At 38.1% G+C, this 20,266-nt stretch overlaps 1 protein-coding gene across 2 annotated transcripts in view; it reads right to left on the bottom strand.

Annotated features, from left to right (window-relative positions):
* Positions 1–452: 452 nt before the first annotated feature.
* The window catches only part of CMC1 (C-X9-C motif containing 1), a 76,196-nt gene continuing 56,382 nt past the window's right edge, over positions 453–20,266 (bottom strand). Inside the window, exons 3-5 of one of the 2 annotated variants that reach the window (XM_014056763.2) lie at positions 4,651–4,741; positions 2,917–3,028; positions 453–2,498 (exon numbers count right to left, since the gene is read on the bottom strand). In XM_014056763.2, the coding sequence (XP_013912238.1) occupies positions 2,917–3,028; positions 4,651–4,741 (203 nt within the window). In that variant the 3' untranslated portion in view covers positions 453–2,498. The remainder of the gene's footprint in view (positions 2,499–2,916; positions 3,029–4,650; positions 4,742–20,266) is intronic. The other variant, XM_087712893.1, reaches the window with a different exon arrangement.

Below are 20,266 nucleotides of genomic sequence, written 5' to 3'. Positions count from 1 at the left end.
GAAAACTTTGTAAAAAAGCAGCCAAATCAGAAGTTATAAATAACTGTAGGACTCCGAATGGGACTGTGTTTTCTTTTTCATGCACAGCACACTCAAAGCAGGTTCCAAAGAGAGCAGGCTCCAAAGTCATAACCTTTTACACCTTGATATTCTTTACTGATCAATCTTTTGGTTCACTAGCTCCTTTTTTCAGAAAGAATAAGGACCATCTATTTTATATGTAGAAACTCAACCAGTAATCAATGCAAAAGAATGGGAAAGCTGGAAAATCTTTGCCATGTGCAATAGATTTTTTAAATGAAATGGGGGAAAAGTATATAGCAAGGAAAAATCAATTCAATTTCAGTCAATTTTGAGATGAGTTATTACATACCTGTCATTTAATATGACATAAGTTATACGATATATTTTGTGATATAATATTCTTCACATTAGGGGGGAAAGCAAGATGCTAAAATTTATGAAGATTTATTTTAATATATTTTGGATGAGAACCAATTCCCTGAGAAGCATTTTTATCATATATTTGAAAAGGGTTGCATAAGTAGTTAAATAGAGACACATTTTTTATTCGATGTTATTAAAATAGCCCCAGATTACAAAGCTCACCCCCACATTATAAAGGTCATTCTGTTACACACTTTTGTCTCGGCTTTCCACATCACCTATTTTATCTGGATTCTTTGATAGGACATTCAGTTCTATTTCTTTGCATCTCAGATATAACTCAAGAAATCATATCTTAACACCACAATACTGTAGATTTTGAAGGTAGAATTGATGAATATCAGATGTAAAGTGATGTTGACACTGTCTTCACTCTTCAAATATTGTATTTTAAATCTTCTCACAAATTCAAGTGGATCAAATGGATCAAAATTTATTTCCCTAAATTTACCGATACCACAAAAACAACATTGGGAAATATTGCACAAACAATGAATTATAGTATATGGCTAAGAAACCTATGAGCTCTTAGTGATTCTTTGATTAAAATGCAAAGGTAATATTACATTTTCTGAAATTTCCAGCATTTATAACCAGAGATAGTGGAATTTGTAGCTGTCTCTTTGCTTTTATTATTTATTTTTATATCATTCCTGTAAGGAAATTGTTTTCCCACTAAACCTAGCATAACTGGTGGTCAGTTATAATGGAAATTATAGTCTAATAATACCTGGAATGTCATGGGATTCTTCCACAATTATTCTTTTGTTTTGAAAATGAGTACTTGTTCTGATTGAGATGAGAAAATATAGGAATAAAACTATTAAAAAGTATCCAATGATAGAGCACTCTGGGAAAAAATGTCCTTATTCAGAATGTATTGAAATTCTGAGCATAAGGAAGACTGTAGACTAGGCTTCTACTATTTTGAAACAGGTGTTGCTTGGAAGAATATTTTAGAATCTTTATGCAAAGTAACAAAAGCACAGGCCCAGGTTTCTTGTTACAGTTTAACCAACCAGGGATTAGAAGATAAGGTGACAATCCCCACTGCAAAAATCAATGAGAAACCTGCTTTCCATCTGCACAAATGCCTCAATAATAAGAGCAGTAGAGCCTTAAAAACTAAACACAATTTGATATTCAATAGCCCCTTACTCCACATGTAACTTACACTAATCAGCCAAAGTACCAATACACTTACAGTTACAATAAGGATGCAGTCTGAACTGTGTTAGTCCTGCCTAGTTGTACATGTTTTCTTGGTAAGAGATCTAATTTACTGATGCATATAACAGAAAGATTAGCAGAATGGCTCATTTTCATATTTAACAAGCAATTTATATAGGTAGTCCTTGATTTATGACAACAATTGAGCCCAAAATTTCTGTTGCTAGTGAGAGTTCTATTTTACTAACTTTCTTGCCACAGTTATTAAGTGAATCACTACTGTTGTTAAATTAGTAACATGGTTGTGAAGTGAATTTGACTTTCCCATTGACTAATTGTCAGGTTTGGAAAAGATGATCACACGACACTGGTACATTGTAACTGTCACAAATATGAGTCAGTTGCCAAGTGTATGAATTTTGATTATGTAACCATGCAAATACTGCAATGTTATGTTATAACGTTATAAGTGTGAAAAACAGTCATAAGTCACCTTTCAGTGCTGTTGTAACTTTCAACATCACTAAACTGCATTCTGTTGTTTCTTGAACCATCTATTTCCCTTCTTAAATGCTTTCTAGCAGCCTTCTTAAATTCAGTGATTATTAGAGGGGTTGGGACTTCAAAATGAGGATTATATTCTTCATGTATCTTAACACCGATCAGGTGGCAATCTGTAGGAACTCTTCTTCTCAAGCAATTCTACTTTAAAATTTTGTGTGGAGTTTCTCTCAAAGATCTGTCAGTTCAGATTCTCTGGGGGGTATTCACTTGGCAAACCAAACCTTATTAGGTAATTAGAGAATAAAGAAATCTCGCAAAGGACCTCTGCTCTGTTACTTGCAGATATTGTACATATCATGTACAACCAAATAGTTCACCTGTGTTAGAGTAAAAAATGGAACGACATTAACATTAAAAAGAACCATGGGGAGATCAGCACACAATCTTTCCTTCCCAAATAACTCCATTTTGTCATATTTTAAATATTGTAAAATTTATATTATCCAAATAAATAAGAACAAAAGATGGAGATTTATTTTGCGGTGTCCTGAAAAATAGGTATATACAATGATTGAATGTGTTGTGAATCAGCTGCATGTTTAAATGAACTGAGGAATTACTACTGAGTTACTAAATTGAATAGCCAGATTCTATTAGCTTTTTTAGCATAGGCATGTTCTTCAGGATTTCTGTATATTAATTTCATTTATTTTGAGAGATTTAGGCTAAGGAAGTCAGAAAGAAGTTGCTGTGCCTACATAAGTTCAAGTTTCAAATGTCAGCCATACAACTTGCCTAGGTGCTAGTAGAATGTTTCTGATGAGGAACACCTTGTGCTGCCCTGTGTTCTTCCCTGGTTTTCAAATATTCAGCCTTGCATTCTTCATAAAATGCTGGATCACTATAGCTAAAAAAGTAGGCAAAATATGTGCATTAATTTCTCCACTCAATTACATGTAAAAGTTTTAAAGCAAGAAGGAATAGTACTGGGAATCCTGTAACACCAACTATCTAAAGTATATATTTTGGGGGAATGCAAATCACATCAGCATTAAATGTTTAAATGAGAGCCTATCTGCTATGGTAAAAAAAGTTCAAAAAATTCTCTATTGAGGGACACTAATTTTCAGTATTCTGTGCCTTCATTGCCTACTTAAACACATAAACTATACATGGAATTACAAAAATGTACCCCTCACAATCATGTCCTATGGAAGGCTCTATTAGACAACCCTGAGTGCTTTGCAAGTGTACTTTGCATGCACAAACATTTTCCCTAGGTCTGGAAGCCAAGTTGTTGTGTGCAAATATGAATGGGAAAACTCTCAACATAGCTTACTGTATGCTGAATCTTCTAGAGGATATGGATATCACAATAAACCATGGAAGTGGGCTTAATGTTAGGCCTTGTAAAATGCTTTGCAAAGAAAGAGAAATCATAGGCACAAGTAAACCATTTTGTCTATGAAAATAAAAGCAGGTAACCTAGCAGAGGCAAAATTCAGTAATGGAAGAATATAAACTTCCCCACAGGTAAGAAAGAATACAGGTAATCCACACTGACCAATTATTTAAGTGACCAAAGTTATTAGGGCATTGAAAGAGGGGAACCTAAGACAGGTCTTCGTGGTTATAGCCATCACAGACTCTTCACAGTAAGTTGATTGTGATTAGAGTGCTTGGCAACTGGTTTACAATTATGATAGCTGCAGTATCCTGTAGAAACTTTAAAAGTTTCTTATCTTTGGGGTGGTTTTTTTTAAAATGGAAGAATCCCTGTCTAATCCCTGCTTTTTTCCTCTCAAGACAAAATCTTATTGATGGATTTTTTAAATTTTCCTTCTAATGCAGGATTTATTTATTTTTTAAAATTTTTGCAGGTTATCTGTTTGATTTTGTTTTAACATTCCCTTGATGCTCAGTATTGTTGCTACAAATCAAATCATTTTAAAAATAGAGACACCCCATATAAGTATCTTTCATATATCAGGAACTTTCTGAGTAAATCTAGCAATTTTACAGCTTTCAAATACACAGCAATATATAAGTGATTCTGATCTTAGGATAATAAGCCGCCACAACTCTTTGTCTCCCCAATGTGTCAGACAGACAAGTCCCATTAACCATAGACCACCATAGCCCAATTGGCTGGAGATGCTGAGAGTTGGTGTTTAACATGACTGGACAATGGCTGGGTTATAGATATTTCTCCTCAAAATGTCCAACTTGAAGAATTGTATTCTTTTATGAAGAATCTGCTACACTGGTGGCAACAAAAGAACAAATGGGGGAAATGAACTGACAAGGAACAAATAAATAAAAAACAGTGCTAGTTATATTGTGTTCTGATATTATAAATTTCCGCAACTTAATGCCTTCTCAGATTTTTCAGCCAGCTAAACTGATGACCAATACACTGTTAATATTAATATTGTATAATTGAAGCAAGATCTGTATGATGCCATGAAAAAAACCCAGCAATGGATGCTTTGAAGATGGAAATTTTCCATTCAGTCCTTTTATACTTACTAGCCGGTGAGACATTCTTTCAGGAGTTTGTTTTCCTTTTGGCATTTTACCACCATAAGAAAACCTGTGTCTTTGCAACATTTTGTAAAGTCTGAAAAAAAAAATAGATGCAAAGTGTTATGCTTCAGCAAAGGAAACAGGTTCATATATCCTCATAAGAATTATCCTTATTTTTGTGATTAAATTATCCATTCACAGTAGGAGGAAGGACATTATCTTCCTCCTAACTATTACATTATAATGTAATAGCATACATTAAATAACGTATGATAATGTGGGCTAACAATTTTTGTTGTACTATACAGATAAATCAATGTAAAATGTTATTAACAGATTGAAATTTATATTATATTAAAATGATTTTTTATAAAATGATGCACATTGGTATATGATGCGAGAGAAGTTATCCAGAAGGTATAAAGGCATTTCAAATGTATCCTCAAAATGTGAACAATGCCCATCATGTATGTTGGACACATAAAAATGCTTTAAAAATGGATTCAATTATATGTATTGATACAGAGAGTTTTAAATAAATAAATAATTGAAGCTGGAACTTTTTTTGATTGATGGGTAAACAGAAAAGAGACTTATAAGATTATTTCAATTTAGGATTACTGTGATGAAACTACTATATACACTAAGATGGAAATATTTGGTGCTATTGATATGGAGGAATGCTTGGTGGAATTGACAGAATTTACCATTTGGACAAATTGACTTCTTTGATTAGAGAAAGGTCATTACTGACATTCATCACTGATTGGAAACCCTGTATGGACTTTTTGTGAGAAAGATAAGTGATTTACAGTTTTGATGATTAGAAAGAATAAGAATAAGTTATAAAAAGAATAGAGTTATGGTGTAATTAGAGAAAGTCATTTTTCTAGAGTTATATGCATAACCGCTATGATATTGGAAGCAATTTCTTTCTGTCTTTTTGCTTTTGTTTTGCTTTTTCCATTTTAACCCTGTGTATTTTCTATGACTATATAGCACAGTTTGTAAATAACTGTAAACTGCCTAGAATTGCCTTTGCAAGATGTGTGTCATAGAATTCTAATAAATAAATAAAAACATACATTATTTTTTCTTTCTTTGAATGTATTTTATTATCTATGTAAAATCTATTAATAAAAATTATTAGAAAAAAGTGTTTATTCCGAATTAGGCCATTTGGTTTCTGAAAAGTTTAACTAAAATGTTACTCATTTTAAAAAAGTGTTATAGTAAGGTTTCATATTTGTATAGAATCTCTTAAATGCTGAGGCCAGAGGCAAACAAGGTTTAATTGAAAGTTTCTGCCAATTTCTGGCAGTAAAAAACTAGGTATGCTATTTTTTTTAAACTAAGCTAGAGTTCAGAGTTCTCCAATGTTTTATCGGAATTATCCCTGGCCATTGATATGATGTCATGATACATAGTTCTATCCTTTTCTGGCACTAGATGCCAAAGTTACTTACCTGGAAGGAAGGAAAGAAAGAAAAGATGAATAAATCATGGCTATGAAACAACTGTCAGCTCTGTTTTTATGGTACTTTAGTGATTACTGTTAAACTATTGGGGTAAAAAACCTCCAATATTGTCACTATTAACATCCTTCATCCACAATCAGTAGCAAACATGGGCTTCCTTTATCTTATCACCCACCAGTAAATGAAATATGTCAGTTTCTTCTCTGGTCAGTCATATAAACACAGTAGGAAATCTACAATTCACTGATTCACATCAAACTCTATCCAATCCAATTTTATGCAGTCTGCTCCTCCCACTATTGATGGTAGGTCTATTATCTCTAAACCTGGAAATAATATAGGCTGGGTTCATACTTCAGATTTGGTTTTCGAAATGCTGAAACTTTCAGATTCGGATTTTCCCAGATGTGCCAATATGACATCTCTAATAAAATGGAACTTTGAGGAAACTGAAGCCTCAGACTCTTCTTTCATTGGGCTTGGAACCCTGACATCAACCCAAATTCCTTTTAAATTTCAACCAGCTTCCCTGAACTCTGAGGTGCTGCCCAGGGTCCTGAGCCCCAAGCGTCGACCTGAATCCGGACGGCGCGAAGACTCAGTGAAATTGTAGGAAGACAAAATCATGGAGGGAGCCACAGGAGATGGTTCAGTGGTTTATGACCCCTAGATGGGCATTCTGCCCTGAACAGGGATGGGTGCAATATCAGTGGACATCGGCTTCTGTCTCACAGCAAATGCCCTTTCAGCAGCTTGGACCTTTCCAACCACCAGTCATTGTTCTGCAACAGAGCCACAGCTTCAACCCCAGGCCGTGATCCTGCAACAGGTTCCAGCCCAACAGTAGGTGCCAGGGCAGCAACCCACACAGGCTCTGCAACAGATCTCGCCAGCCGATCCTGCTCCACAGTTCAGAGCAACGTTTGACAGAACTCCAGGGAGGCTAGCCTACTTTCTCAACCAAGTCTGGGCTCACATTGATCAGTATGAGATCAATACCCATTCGATTGTGAATTGATTTCTGCCATTAATGATGGCATGAACAAGGACAAGCGGTGGAATGGATAGCAAAAAACTTCATGGCGAAGAAGCCCCTGAGCTAGAAGATGTCCAACTGATGCGGGGTTGATTCAAGGGCATGGCCCATCGAGTGGAAGCAGAGTCTCAGATCAAAGTGCTGAAGCAAGCCAGCCAACAGCCCAAAAGAATTGATTTGGGAGTTTTGGAGACTAACCAGGAAGCTAAGAGACTGGCTGGAATGCCTCCTAGTACACCATTTCAAGGAGGCCCTCAACCAGGCAAGCCTGAGGCATCTGGGGGGTGGGGCATCCAAATGCTTGGCTCTGGCCCCGGTTTCCCAAGCCCAGCCTCCAGCCATGGTTGGGATGAGGAGAACCCCGCAGAAGCCACCCGATAAAGGACAACTTGCCAAGTAGGCTGTAGAGGTTCTGTTCCTTCTCAACAAAGTGGAGGGAAATCCACCCAGTGAGGCTCCTCCAGCCCCGGCAAGAGAAAGCAACAGTGATGATGACCCAATTATAAGTGCAGCCATCCACCCCTTTACAATCAAGACCAAGATAGTAGTACTAGAAACGGGAATCCAAGGGACAGTAGAAACCATCATATACCTGGGCTGCACTTGATGCCTAATCAGCCTCCCCATTGTTGAGCAGTTAGGCATCCGCACGAGACCCCTAGGGGGCCCATCCGCTTTGAGCAGGTCGATGGGACACTTAATTGGTGGGGCCACATAGGTCACCGAGCACATCAGACTAGAAATGGGTTGCCACTGAGAACTCATCCAGTTTGTCAAAGCCCCCAAAATAACTGAATCAATTATATTACAGCTTGCATGACTAGACAATAGGGACCAACCATCACCTTGGAGGATGGCTATAGGAAAATAAACATTGGCATTGGACTGCTGCCACCCGTAAAACCAGAACATTGCCAGAAAGCCACAACCCCTAGAAGTATCAACAGACCTGAGGCCGTAGCCAACAAGTGCCAAAAGAATACGGAGACCTGTTGGGGTTTTTTAGTAAAAAGAGGGCAGCTTCCTCCCCCCTCACTGCACAACTGATTGCATGATCGAATTTGTGCCAGGGGCTAAGCTACCCAAACCTAAGATGTACTCCATGACTCCTAAAAAAATGGAGGAGTTGAGAAAGTACATAAATGCCAACTTAGCGCGGTGCTAAGCCATTAGCTATCCAGCCTGTGAAGGCTAAAGTAGCAGCCCTGGTACTCTTCAAAAAAAAGAAAGATGGGGAGATGATGGGGATTTTCATGGAATTAATGCCATATGTGTGGAGAACACTGATCTTCTCCCCCTCATGAAGGACATGCTAAACTACTTGTCCAAATCACCAAATTAGACTTAAGAGAAGCCTACTACTGCATAAGAATTAAAGAAGGAGATGAATAGAAAACTGCATTCAACTGCCCACTTGGTAGCTTCCAATTTAAAGTAATGTCATTCCACCTTCAAGGAGCCCCCGCTGTGTTCATGCAGCTAATCAATGAGGTGCTGCACGAGTACCTATACAAAGGGGTCCTCATTTATCTAGATGACATTCTCTTATTCAGTGAACCCCTAGGTAAATATGTAAAGCTAGTGCAGCAGGTGCTGGAAACATTCCTCACCACCAAGCTTTACGCAAAGCTGTCAAAGTGTGAATTCCACAAAACTTCTCTAGATTACCTAGGCTATCAGATATCCAGCAGAGAGGTGGAAATGGATCCAGGGAAAATAAAGGCAGTGCTCAACTGGCAGCTCCCACGCACTCACAGACAACTTCAGACCTTTCTGAGATTTCCAACTTTTATAGTCAATTTATCCCGGCATTTGTGGAAATTATTCTGCCCCTAACAGAACTGTTGAAGACTGTGTCTCCTCCGACGATTCGAAAGCCAAACCACCCACTCACTTTGACAATGGACTGTCAAAAAGCCATTGAAATTTTAAAAGACTCTTTTCCCAAGAGCCGATCCTTCAACACCCGGATCCAGAGCAACAGTTCATCATCCATGCACATGCCAGTGACATAGCCATGGCAGCAGAGTTTGTACCCACAACAACAACAATTGCCTTGTGCCTACATGTCCAAAAAACTAACCACCATCATGAGAAGGTAGGCCATTTGGGAGAAGGAAGCCTATGTAGTCCAGTGGGCCCTCCTCTCATGGAGACATTTCTTAGAGGGGGGAAAGTGTCTTTTGATTACAAAAATCTCAAAGCTGTGAAAACTCCCCAAAAAATGTCTCCCAAACAAGTCCCCTGGGCACAATAAGTCAGACGATTCAAATTTGAACTGAAGTACATCTCAGCAGGAAAAATCCTGTTAGCCGATGCCTTGTCAAGAAAGCCGCAGTTTGACAGTTGTTGGGAGGAAATAGTCCACACCATCATTCCCCCTGCACAATCAGCTTGGAAGCTATCACCAGAAGCCAAGCCAGACAGCCACCTGACCCCAGCTGGGACAAACTGACAGCTGTATTAAAAACCGCACTACCATCCAACCCCTGGCTCATAGACAATAAGGATGTCTTAAGAATGAGGGATGGACTAGCATGGAAAGTATCCAAACTATGTTGCTGCAAGCTTGAGACTGGGGGTGTTATAGCGCAGCCGTGACTCGAAGTTCGCTGTCACTTTGGATTTCTGAAAACCCTGCACCTCACTAGAAGGCAATTCTGGTGGCCAAAGATGAAAGTAGATGTGGAAGACTACGTAAAGAGCTGTGCCACGTGTGCTGCCATGAAAATGAGACCAGGAAAGCCCCCTGGACTCCTTCAGCAAGTAGCAAGCTCCATTCATCCATTGCTATTTTATAGTTGAAATCCCAGAGAGTCGGAGGGAACAGAATAATCTGGATAGTAATTGATTTATTTTCCAAGCAAGCCCACTTCACTTTACAGCTTGCTCTGGACTGTCTTCTGCCAAGAAGCTAGCTAAACGTATCTACCGACTGCATGGAGTACCCTGCAGAATCAACTCAGACTGAGGACTCCAGTTCATGGCCAGGTTTTGGGGGAGTTCCTGAGATCCATCAGATTCACACAAGGACTTAACTCGGCTTTTCATCTGAGTACGAACGGCATGGCGGAAAGAACAAATGCAATGATGGAACATTATATAAATTGGATTACCAATAAGAGAACTGGTTGGACCTATTGCAGTTTGCAGAAGTGGCTTACAACAACGCTGTGCAAAGCAGCACCAGATTGACCCCCTTTCAAGTTACCAGTGGCATGGAATTTGTCCCTATGCCCAAGGTGCCAAGAGAATTCTCCTCTTAAATGACTTTGACAGAGTGGATGGAGTCTCTGAGGATGGGGTGGGAGAATACAAAGAAAATGCTGGCAGAAGCTGCAAAGGAATATAAAAAGCAGGCAGACAAGCACCATTCTCTTAAACCCCCCTTCCGTGTGGGAGACAAAGTTTTCCTATAAACCAAATGTATAAGGCTGAGACTGCTTAGCAAAAAAATGGGATCTAAGTTTTTAGGTCCATTTCCGATAGCAAAACTAATAAATCCATTGACATTTCAGCTTGTGTCCCCTGCATGCTAGGGAAAGTGCATCCTGTGTTTCATTGTAGCCTGCTGAAAGCACCCTTTAGGTTTAGATTAAGACCTCAGACCCAGCCACCTCCCAAATCTATAGTAGTGCAAGGAGAAACTCATTATGAAGTGAAGAAAATTTTAGACTCTATGTCTGGGATAGTGAACCTATGGCACAGGTGCCACACGTGGCACGCGGAGCCATATATGCTGACACGCGAGCTGTCAGCTCCAGTGCACATATGCATGCCGTCCAACTGATTTTCGGCCTTCCGGAGGATGCCATTTTTGCCCTTCCCAGGCTTTAGGAAAGCCTCTGGAGCCTTGGGAGGGCAAAGAATGTGCTCGTTTTTCACCCTCTCCAGGCTCCAAAGGCTTTCTTGTAGCTTGAAGAGGACAAAAATGGTCTCCTCCATCCTCAGAGGAAATACCAAGCTGAGCTTGGAGACAAGTAGTGCAGTGCGCATAGTGGGGGTTGTGCGTGCATGCAAGTGGGGGAAACTTTGCATTATGGGTGCCACCACGCACGTGTGCTACTATCCGCACACCCTTGCATTTTTGGCACTCAATAACAAAAAGGTTAGCCATCGCTGCCTAGAGGTGGTTTACAATATTTAGTTCATTGGAAAGAATACCCTTTGTCTGAAGCTACCTGGGTTAAGAGTTGGGATGTGAAGGCAGATAGACCAGTTAAGCAATTTCAAAACAAGTACCCTGATAAGCCAAAGGGTCCCCCCTGGGGGGGAGAGGTGGTTAGGTGTATGATTTTAATCCCCTTGTGTTACTCTCATTACAGGACACAATCTTCTGCTGGGCGGGGGGGGGGAGCCTATCAACCCTGGAAGCTATCTTTTACAATGGGCTTTCAGGCCTGCCACATTTTCTGCTGTGGAAAAATGGGAGGGGGGATTATATGGAGTATGGGAGATATATAGTCTAAATAACATTCCTTTCTCAGAGTCAATGACATCTTGCCCTGCACATGGAGTGATGTGACTGGGAGGCATCTCTAGTTAGAACAGTGCTAGATTGGACCATGTGATGGACTTGTGGGTTCTGAGCAGGAACTTTCACTTGCGTGGGAAAAATCTGGAAGCTTTCCGATTTGGGTTTTCCCAGCTGTGCCAATAAGACATCTCTAATAAAAGAAACTTTGAAGAAACTCAAGCCTTGAGTCTTCTTTCATTGGGAGTTACTTGGAACCCTGACATTTACTCCTGCTTCATTTCTTGGTTGCCATTCATGGGGGAAGGGATGGGGAAGCTTAGGAATGTAGTGCCTCAGCTGCTAGTCAAAACATTTACCAGCTGGCATGTGAACCAAGTTCATGTCAATGGACACTTATTGGAGCTGAGCGGGAACCTGTGGCTGAATTGATTAGCCCATGTGATCTAAAAGACACAGGGTGGGTAGAGGAACCCTTTAGGGTTAGCTTCACCTAACCAAATGCCGATATAATGTACTCAATAAAGGCCTTTTTGAACCTGAGCAAACTGTCAGAGCCTTGACTGCATTGAATCATCATCACAGCACCTGAATCAGTGGTCCAGGGCAAGTTCAGAGCCTTGATAGACTTGGAGTGCACACACTGCCTGATTAGTTTGCCAGCCGCTGCCAAGCTGCAAATCCGGGTAAAGAAGCTGTCCAAATCCATTAAGTTCGAGCACAGATGGTTCCCTACTGGGAGGGACACCAGTTACTCACCTAACTGAGCCGTTAGGTTAGAGATGGCCCAGCACTGGAAGATGATGTTTGCCCCCCCCCCCAATGATAGAATCAGTAATCTTAGAGCTAGTGTGGCTAGATAAGTGAGGATACACAGAATAGTGAGAAGTAGGAAATCAGAAGCTGAGGTTCATGAGAGTCCCTTATCCCCCTCCTCATGAGCAGATCCGGTGGGAAAAGGAGGAAGGACTGGAACCAGTGAAGAGAGCCAGCACCCACCTGCTGGGAGACTCCCCCATCCTCAAGGAGTACCTAAAAGTACTCCTAAAAGGAGTTTATTAAAAGGATACTAAAACAATTAAAAAATTTCAGTAATGAAATTATGGAATTTCCCACTTCCTTCTTAGCCTATTAAAATATTATTTATCTAAGAATATAAGTCTGCCTCTGCATGATTTCTTTCATAAAAAGGAAACAACTTCTCTTTTATCAATAAAAGACAATGTAAAAACAGAATTATTATGGAAAAATACAAATGACAAACCGAATATAAGAAAACCTTAGCATTTTACTGTGCCATCTTCCACTGAAAAAGCACAATAGCAAATAGATTCTTTACAAGGGATATTGATAGCATATTAAACCTTAGACATAGTATTTAATCCTTGGAGGAAAGGATATGGCTTATCTACTCACCTCTTCCATTCCTTACAGAATAAATCTGGAAGATTTTGAGCTCTTTGGTATCAGGGGAATATTACAATATTTTATTTATAATAAATTAGAAATTTTCAAAGGTTGTTCAAATTTAGTGGGATTAAAGTATTTTTTTAAAAATATACTTTTTTATTTTCCATTTTCATAACATATAATCACATGTATACTATTACATAGCCAATATCCTATTGTATTAAGTAGTAATTACATCAGTTCCTCTTGTCATCAACGCCCAGAAGGATAAAAACCCATTATTAGCTCTTCTCCTCTCCATACACCTCTTTCTTCTACCTCTCTCCTACCTCCTTTCTTCCTCCATCATCCTTTTCTACTCTACTTCCCCTTCCTTTCTCCTTCTCCTCTCTCTTCATTCCACTCCTCCTTATCCTCAACTTCCCCCATTACCCTCTCTCCTATCCCTCTCTTCCTATCTTTCTTCTCTCCTCTATTTCCCACTCTTCCTCTCATTCACTTGGTGTATTTCAGCTTCTGAGCAAACTCCATTCTATGTTGATGGTATTTATGTTTCCATATCAATATACTTAACATATCTTAGTTTTAAAGAAAAAATAAGAGAAGACAGTATACATGTGCAATCATATTACTTTAAAATATAACACCCCTCGTCAAGCCTAATGTACTTCCCTCCCTCCAACCCTCCCCCCCACCCTCCCTCACCCTTCCCTCCCCCGACTTCCCAGAACCCATACACGGTATAAATCTTTAACAAAAACAGTCTAAAATATATTTGAAAAAAGAATAGAAAATTGATAACATCTTTACATTGAACTTAGCTCCTCCTTGCTAGGCTAACTTTAAACAATTTATATCATTCCTGATCTTAATCATAAGCTATCTGGAATTTCTTAGTCCCATATTTATTTTGTATATAATCGATCCATTTTTTCCAGTCTCTATATCTCTCATTTGAGTGGTCCTTAAGATATGCAGATATTTTAGCCATCTCGGCTAAATTTATGACTTTCAATGTCCATTCTTGAATTGTAGGCAAATCTTCTTCCAGTATTACGCCACCAACAATCTAGCTGCAGTTATCAAGTGCAAAATCAAATTAATCTCTACAGCTGTACAATCAGTAATTATACCTAACAAAAATAACTGAGGGGTAAACTTTATCCTTTTTTAAAGAACATTTTGCATAATCCACCATATTTTTATCCAAAATGCCTTAACCTTTTTGCAAGTCCACCATATATGAAACTATGTAGCGTCAAGAGAATCACATCTCCAGCATTTGGGTTGTAAGTTCGGATACATAGAAGCCAACATTTTAGGATCTAAATGCCATCTATAAAACATCTTATAAAAGTTTTCTCTCAAGTTTTGGGCTTGTTTAAATTTTAAATTTCTTACCCAGATCCTTTCCCATGTATCCAACATTATTGGTTCTTCAATATTTTGAGCCCACTTTATCATACAGTCTTTAACTAATTCTGTTTTGGAATCCATCTGTATTAATACATTGTATAGTCTCTTTATATACATTAAGCTTTGATCTCTTATTTGTTTAAATAAATTATCCTCGACTTGCATAAAACCAATTTTTTGATCTGTTTTCCACTTAGCCTGTAGCTGTCCATACTGGAACCATGTTTGAATTACCCTTTCCTCTTTTAATTCATCCAAGGATTTTAGTTGTAATACACACCTTTCTAGGGTAAGAAGCTGTCTGTAAGTAATTATATCCTGTTTTTGTACTATGTTCATATTTTCTATTGCATGTCTAGGAATTGCCCACATGGGTATCTTATCATTTAATTTGTATTGATATTTTTTCCAGACCCGCAGTAAAGCATTCCTTAAAATATGACTTTTAAAATTCTTGTCCACTTTTTTGTTATATAGCAAGTAAGCATGCCAGCCATATACCAGATCATACCCCTCAATATTAAGTATCCTATCATTCGTTAAATTAATCCAATCACTAATTACAGATAAAGCTACTGCGTTGTAGTATACTTTTAAATTGGGTAATTTCAAACCTCCCCTCTCACGCACATCTTGCATTATTTTTAGTTTTACTCTCGGCTTCTTCCCTGCCCATACAAATTTATTAATACCCTTCTGCCATTCTAACAGGTTCACATCTTTTTTAAGAATAGGTAACATTTGGAAAATAAATAAAAATTTAGGTAAAATATTCATTTTCACTGCTGCTATTCTTCCCAGCAAGGATAACTGTAACTTTTCCCATTTTTTCATCTCTGTCTGTATACTATGCCAAAGTGATTCATAATTATACTTATATAACTTCCCGTTTGAGGTTGAAATATGAACTCCTAAACATTTGACCTTTTTAACTATTTCGCATCCTATCATTCCTTCTAGTTCTTTCTTTTGTTTAGTATTCATATTTGTAGCTAATATTTTTGTTTTCCCTAGATTTATTTTAAATCCTGACACTTGACCATATTGATTAATCATATTCATTAAGATCATACTAGATTCCTGCGGTTGGGTTAATATTATAAACAGATCATCCGCAAAAGCACGTACTCTATATTCTTGCTGCCTAATCTTAATTCCCTTTAGGCCCTCCAAGCCCCGTATTTTATTCAACAATATTTCCAAAGTTTTAATAAACAGTAATGGGGACAAGGGGCAACCCTGTCTTGTACCTTTTTCAATTTGAAAAGAATCTGTTAAACTTCCATTAACTATAATTTGAGCTGTTTGCTGTTGATATATTGCTTTAATTGATTGTAAGAAACGTTCTCCTATTTGCATTTTTGCAGTGTTTTCAACAGGAATTGCCAGTTAACTCGATCAAAGGCTTTCTCAGCATCCAGAAATATGAGCGCAGCAGGAATTTGGTTATTCTTTCCCAAATATTCTAGTGCATTAACAATTAATCTTACTCCACTTCTCATTTGTCTCCCTTGAATAAAACCTGTTTGATCATTATGAATCAATTGTTGAATAACCAACATTAACCTATTTGCTAATATTTTAGTAAAGATTTTATAATCTACATTGAGTAGTGATATAGGTCTGTACTTTTTGGGTTGGGTAATATCTTGATCTTCTTTGGGTATCAGGGATATAAAAGCTGTCTTCCAAGATGGAGGTACCTTACCTTCCGTTTGAATCTTATTAAATAATTCCTTAAGAGGTTCTACCATTTCTAATTGTAGATTTTTATAGTAAGCCGCTGTCAAGCCATCTGTACCAGGTGCCTTCCCTGCCTTTAACTGCTTAATTACCTGTAAAATTTCCCCCGAAGTTATTGGTTGATTCAATTTTTGCCTCTGTTCTTCTTTAACTATGGGTATATTTTCTTTATCCAAGTATCTCTCTATATCTAGACCATTAATTTTGTCACTCTTGTACAACACTGTAAAGAATTCACGGAAGAGCTTTTGAATCTCACCCTGTTGAAACACTTCTTTCCCTCTGTAGTGTAATTTGGCTATGTATTATGTTTTGCATATAACAGACTAGTGGCTACCTGGTCTGAGATCAACATATTAAATTGGTCTTTTAATAAGCTAATTGCTTCTTTAATCTTTATATCTCCTGGTTTTAAAGTTAACTCTTGCTCTTTCTTCCTAATTTCATCTTCCAGTTCTGTTCGCTTTTCCCCTTGTTTACATCTATGTAGTCTATTTAGATTTATCAAAGCTCCTCTCATATACGCTTTACTTACATCCCATACAATTTCCATAGATGTACCCTTATTCATATTAAAAACAAAGTATTCTGTTAACAATTTTTTACATTCATTAGTATATTTCTCATATCTAATAAATTTTCATTCAATCTCCAAGACCTTCTTGCTTGCGTCACCCTCCCAATTCCATCCAAACTGGATTATGATCTGATAAAACTCTGGCACATATCTTTGTCTTCTTCACCCTAGAAAGCAAATCATTGGTAGTTAGTATGAAATCAATTCTGGAAAAGGATTGATGTCTATCAGAAAAGAAGGTAAAGTCGTATTCTTCTGCATTTCTTTCTCGCCAGATATCTCTCAGTTCGAAATCATCCATCATATCGAAAAAGGACTTAGGTAGTTTCGCTCGCCTTTGAGTATTTGGGCGAGAAGCCTTCTTATCTTTCTTAGTGTCCATAACACCGTTCCAGTCACCCAATAGTATGCAGGATCTATAATCCCACTGTACTAATTTGGCATGAAGTTTTCTATAAAATCCATCTTGTTGTTGATTGGGAGCATATATTCCCAGTAGCAATGTCCTTTTCCCTTCTAATACCAAGTCTATTGCAATATATCTTCCGTGGGGATCTGCTTCGATTAATTCAGCTTTCATATCTTTCCTTAAGTATAGAACTATACCATTTTTCTTCTCTGTAGCAGAAGCTATAAAATGTTGTCCAAATCTTGTATTAATCAGATATTTTTGATCAGTTGATCTAATGTGAGTTTCTTGCAAACAAATTATATCATTCTTGAACTGTTTAAGATAGTGATATATTTTCTTTCTTTTCTGTGGAGAGTTTAATCCATTGATGTTCCATGTTAGAAACTTAGTTGTCATCGTTGGCTCCCTGAAGCTTTTTTAGAGCCATCTGAACATCCTGGCTCATCCCACTGCTTCTAAGCTGGTAACTGTAGCATCTTGACCGGTAACAGGTGTTTGTTGTGATTGTTGCTTTTTAAATTGTTGGTCCATTCGTCTGGTAATCACACGGGTTTGTCTTTATTCCTTGGCTCCTTGTGCTTCTGAGAAAGATGATCCATCCTTGTTAATAATTGTATAGTTTGCTGTCTATCTTGTCCTTCTTGTTCTCTTTCTCTAGGTCCAGGTGGGGCGGGGTGTCCAGCCTTCAAGATATTATGGTAAAAAATCTCGGGCCTTCCATACTGAATTAAGACGGTATCTTTGCCCCTGAAAAATGAGTACTAGCCCAATTGGTGCATCCCATCTGAACTGTAGCTGATGATTTTTAAGCTCTTCGACTAAAAAGACGTAGTCTTTCCTAGATCTTAGCATTTGAGGTGGTATCTCTTTCAAAACAGTCACTTCCTGACCCCCAATTTGAAGCTTAGTTTTATAGGACCCTTGCAATATCATATTCCTCAAGTCTCTTGTGGTAAAGTAAATCACTATGTCCCTTGGAAGTTGCTTTTGTCTAGCCAGCCAGGAGTTAACACGATAAACCTTATCAATTTGCCAATCAAAATTCCCCCATGGCCTTCCCAACAGACTATCGAAAGCTTCTGAGAGAATCTGTTTCAGATTTTCCTGGTTATTTTCACGCAAACCTCTTATTCTTAGTGCAAGCTCCATTTGTCTATACTGTAACATAATAATTTATTTTTTAGCATCTCCGACTTTTGTTGAACCACATCCATTTTGGATACCAAATTAATATTAGAGTCATTAAATTCCAGGATTTACCAAATTAATATTAGAGTCATTAAGATCTTCTAATCTGCTTTCAATTCCGGACACATAATCTGAAAACGAATTAAGAACCCCCAACATATCATCCCTGATCTTCTGAACCCGGGTCTCAAGTTTATCAGACAGTTCTTTATGAGCAACGGATATCTCCTCCTTAATTTTTGTTCCCATCGTAACTACATGATTTTTAAATGCTTCCGCCAGTTCCTTCTGAAAAGTTTCTTTAGTTAACGGCTCCTCTATGGGGGGAGGAAGTAATGACTGTAGTTTTGTGCCAGGGGCGGGTGAACTGCCCACACTTTTTGAAACGGGGGGAACCTTTTGGTTAGGGTTTTGCTTAGAAGCCATTCCAAGTTTTAATCTTCTTCAGCCAATTAATAAGTCTCTGCTGGTCAATTGTGCAGCTGTTGCTGTTTAATTTAGTGTTAAATCACTCCTTTTCTTTGAAGTTTTAAACTCCGTAGAAATTCAAAGCCCGATCAGTGTTACGAAGCTGCTCGGTGCCATTTTGAATATCTCTTTAGCAAGTAAGATATCAGAAGAAATTCTTGTAAAAATGAAGCTAAGGATTAATACAAACAATTAAAAGTTCACATATATAGGGTCTGCTCGTCTTGAATTCAATAAATCAAATTTTTCTTCTGAGGATGGGTGATTTACTTTGTGCTGCTAAAAAGCAACAGGAATTCCTGGCAAGGAGACAATTCTGCTCTCGGGTGCCCTTCCTCCCCTCCCAGAGTCAATCTGAGAGAGTTAGGTGGTGCGTTGCCCAGCACAATTAGCTCACCTTATCTCCTTGGCCCAAAAAAAAGGTAAACAAGCTGTCAGACAGCTGGTGGATTGCTGATCAGACAGTTTAACGCGACCAGGATTCCGGAGCTGTAACGACCAGCTCCCACCAGCAAACCCCTCCCCCACCAGAAGTCCGGATTAAAGTATTTTAAAGTGTCATCCATATTGGTATTTCACCACATTTTGCCAACAACAATAACCACAAACAGCTGCAGGTATTTTAATGATTTCCTAAAATTGCTTAATTTTAAAAAAAGTGCCCAAATCATGAATCTAGACTGAATTAAATTTCGTTCAATTCTGCATTTCCAATTTGAATCATACTGTGGCTCATTTGCACAGGCCCAGAAAATAACTCCTAATGGGGGAAGTATTTCATTTTCTCATTTAATGATGCAATCTGATCTGCAAAGTTAGCCCCTCCTGGCCTGCTGCCTCAAGCTTTTGTAAGGTCTTTCTCGCTTGTTTAGCAACAGGGTTGTAATTAGGATTTTCTTATCACACTATGTAACAAATTAACACAGCTTATACTTGACTTTCTTTTCAATATTATCAAACTATTTATGAAACTGTATTCCTTTCTAACAAATTCAAGAGTGAAAACTTTCTCCCTTTCATACTGCTATCAACAAATCACACCCTGTGTGATAATACTGTTGGCCTTTGCATAGTATTCTGTATTGCTGTTTCTGATGCCCAGAATCATGTAGTCTATTTCTTTTGCAGTTAGAAAGCCAGTGAAACTTCACACTGTGCAGCATATACAACATATATTTTGTCACACGTATAAATACTTTGATGGAAATCCTGAATATGAACAGCTCTCATATAGCAGACACATCAGTGCTCCTATAATGCTATGTGTGCAAAAAAATGTTTCATCACATATCATGTTACATTCTTCTTTTATTCTTAAATTTCTTAAAGAGGAAAGTGCACATCCAACCTCCTATGAAAACTGTATTCATACTAAAAAAACAAAAAAACAAATCACTTTACAATTACAGATAGTACA

This window comes from Thamnophis sirtalis, unplaced genomic scaffold, assembly GCF_051295495.1.
Source record: "Thamnophis sirtalis isolate CommonGarterSnake01/CBP01778 unplaced genomic scaffold, rThaSir2_p1.2 scaffold_4, whole genome shotgun sequence".
In the NCBI taxonomy this organism is placed as follows: Eukaryota; Metazoa; Chordata; class Lepidosauria; order Squamata; family Natricidae; genus Thamnophis; species Thamnophis sirtalis.
Note: the sequence above shows the minus strand (reverse complement) of the source record. Positions and strands in the feature narration are given on the sequence as shown.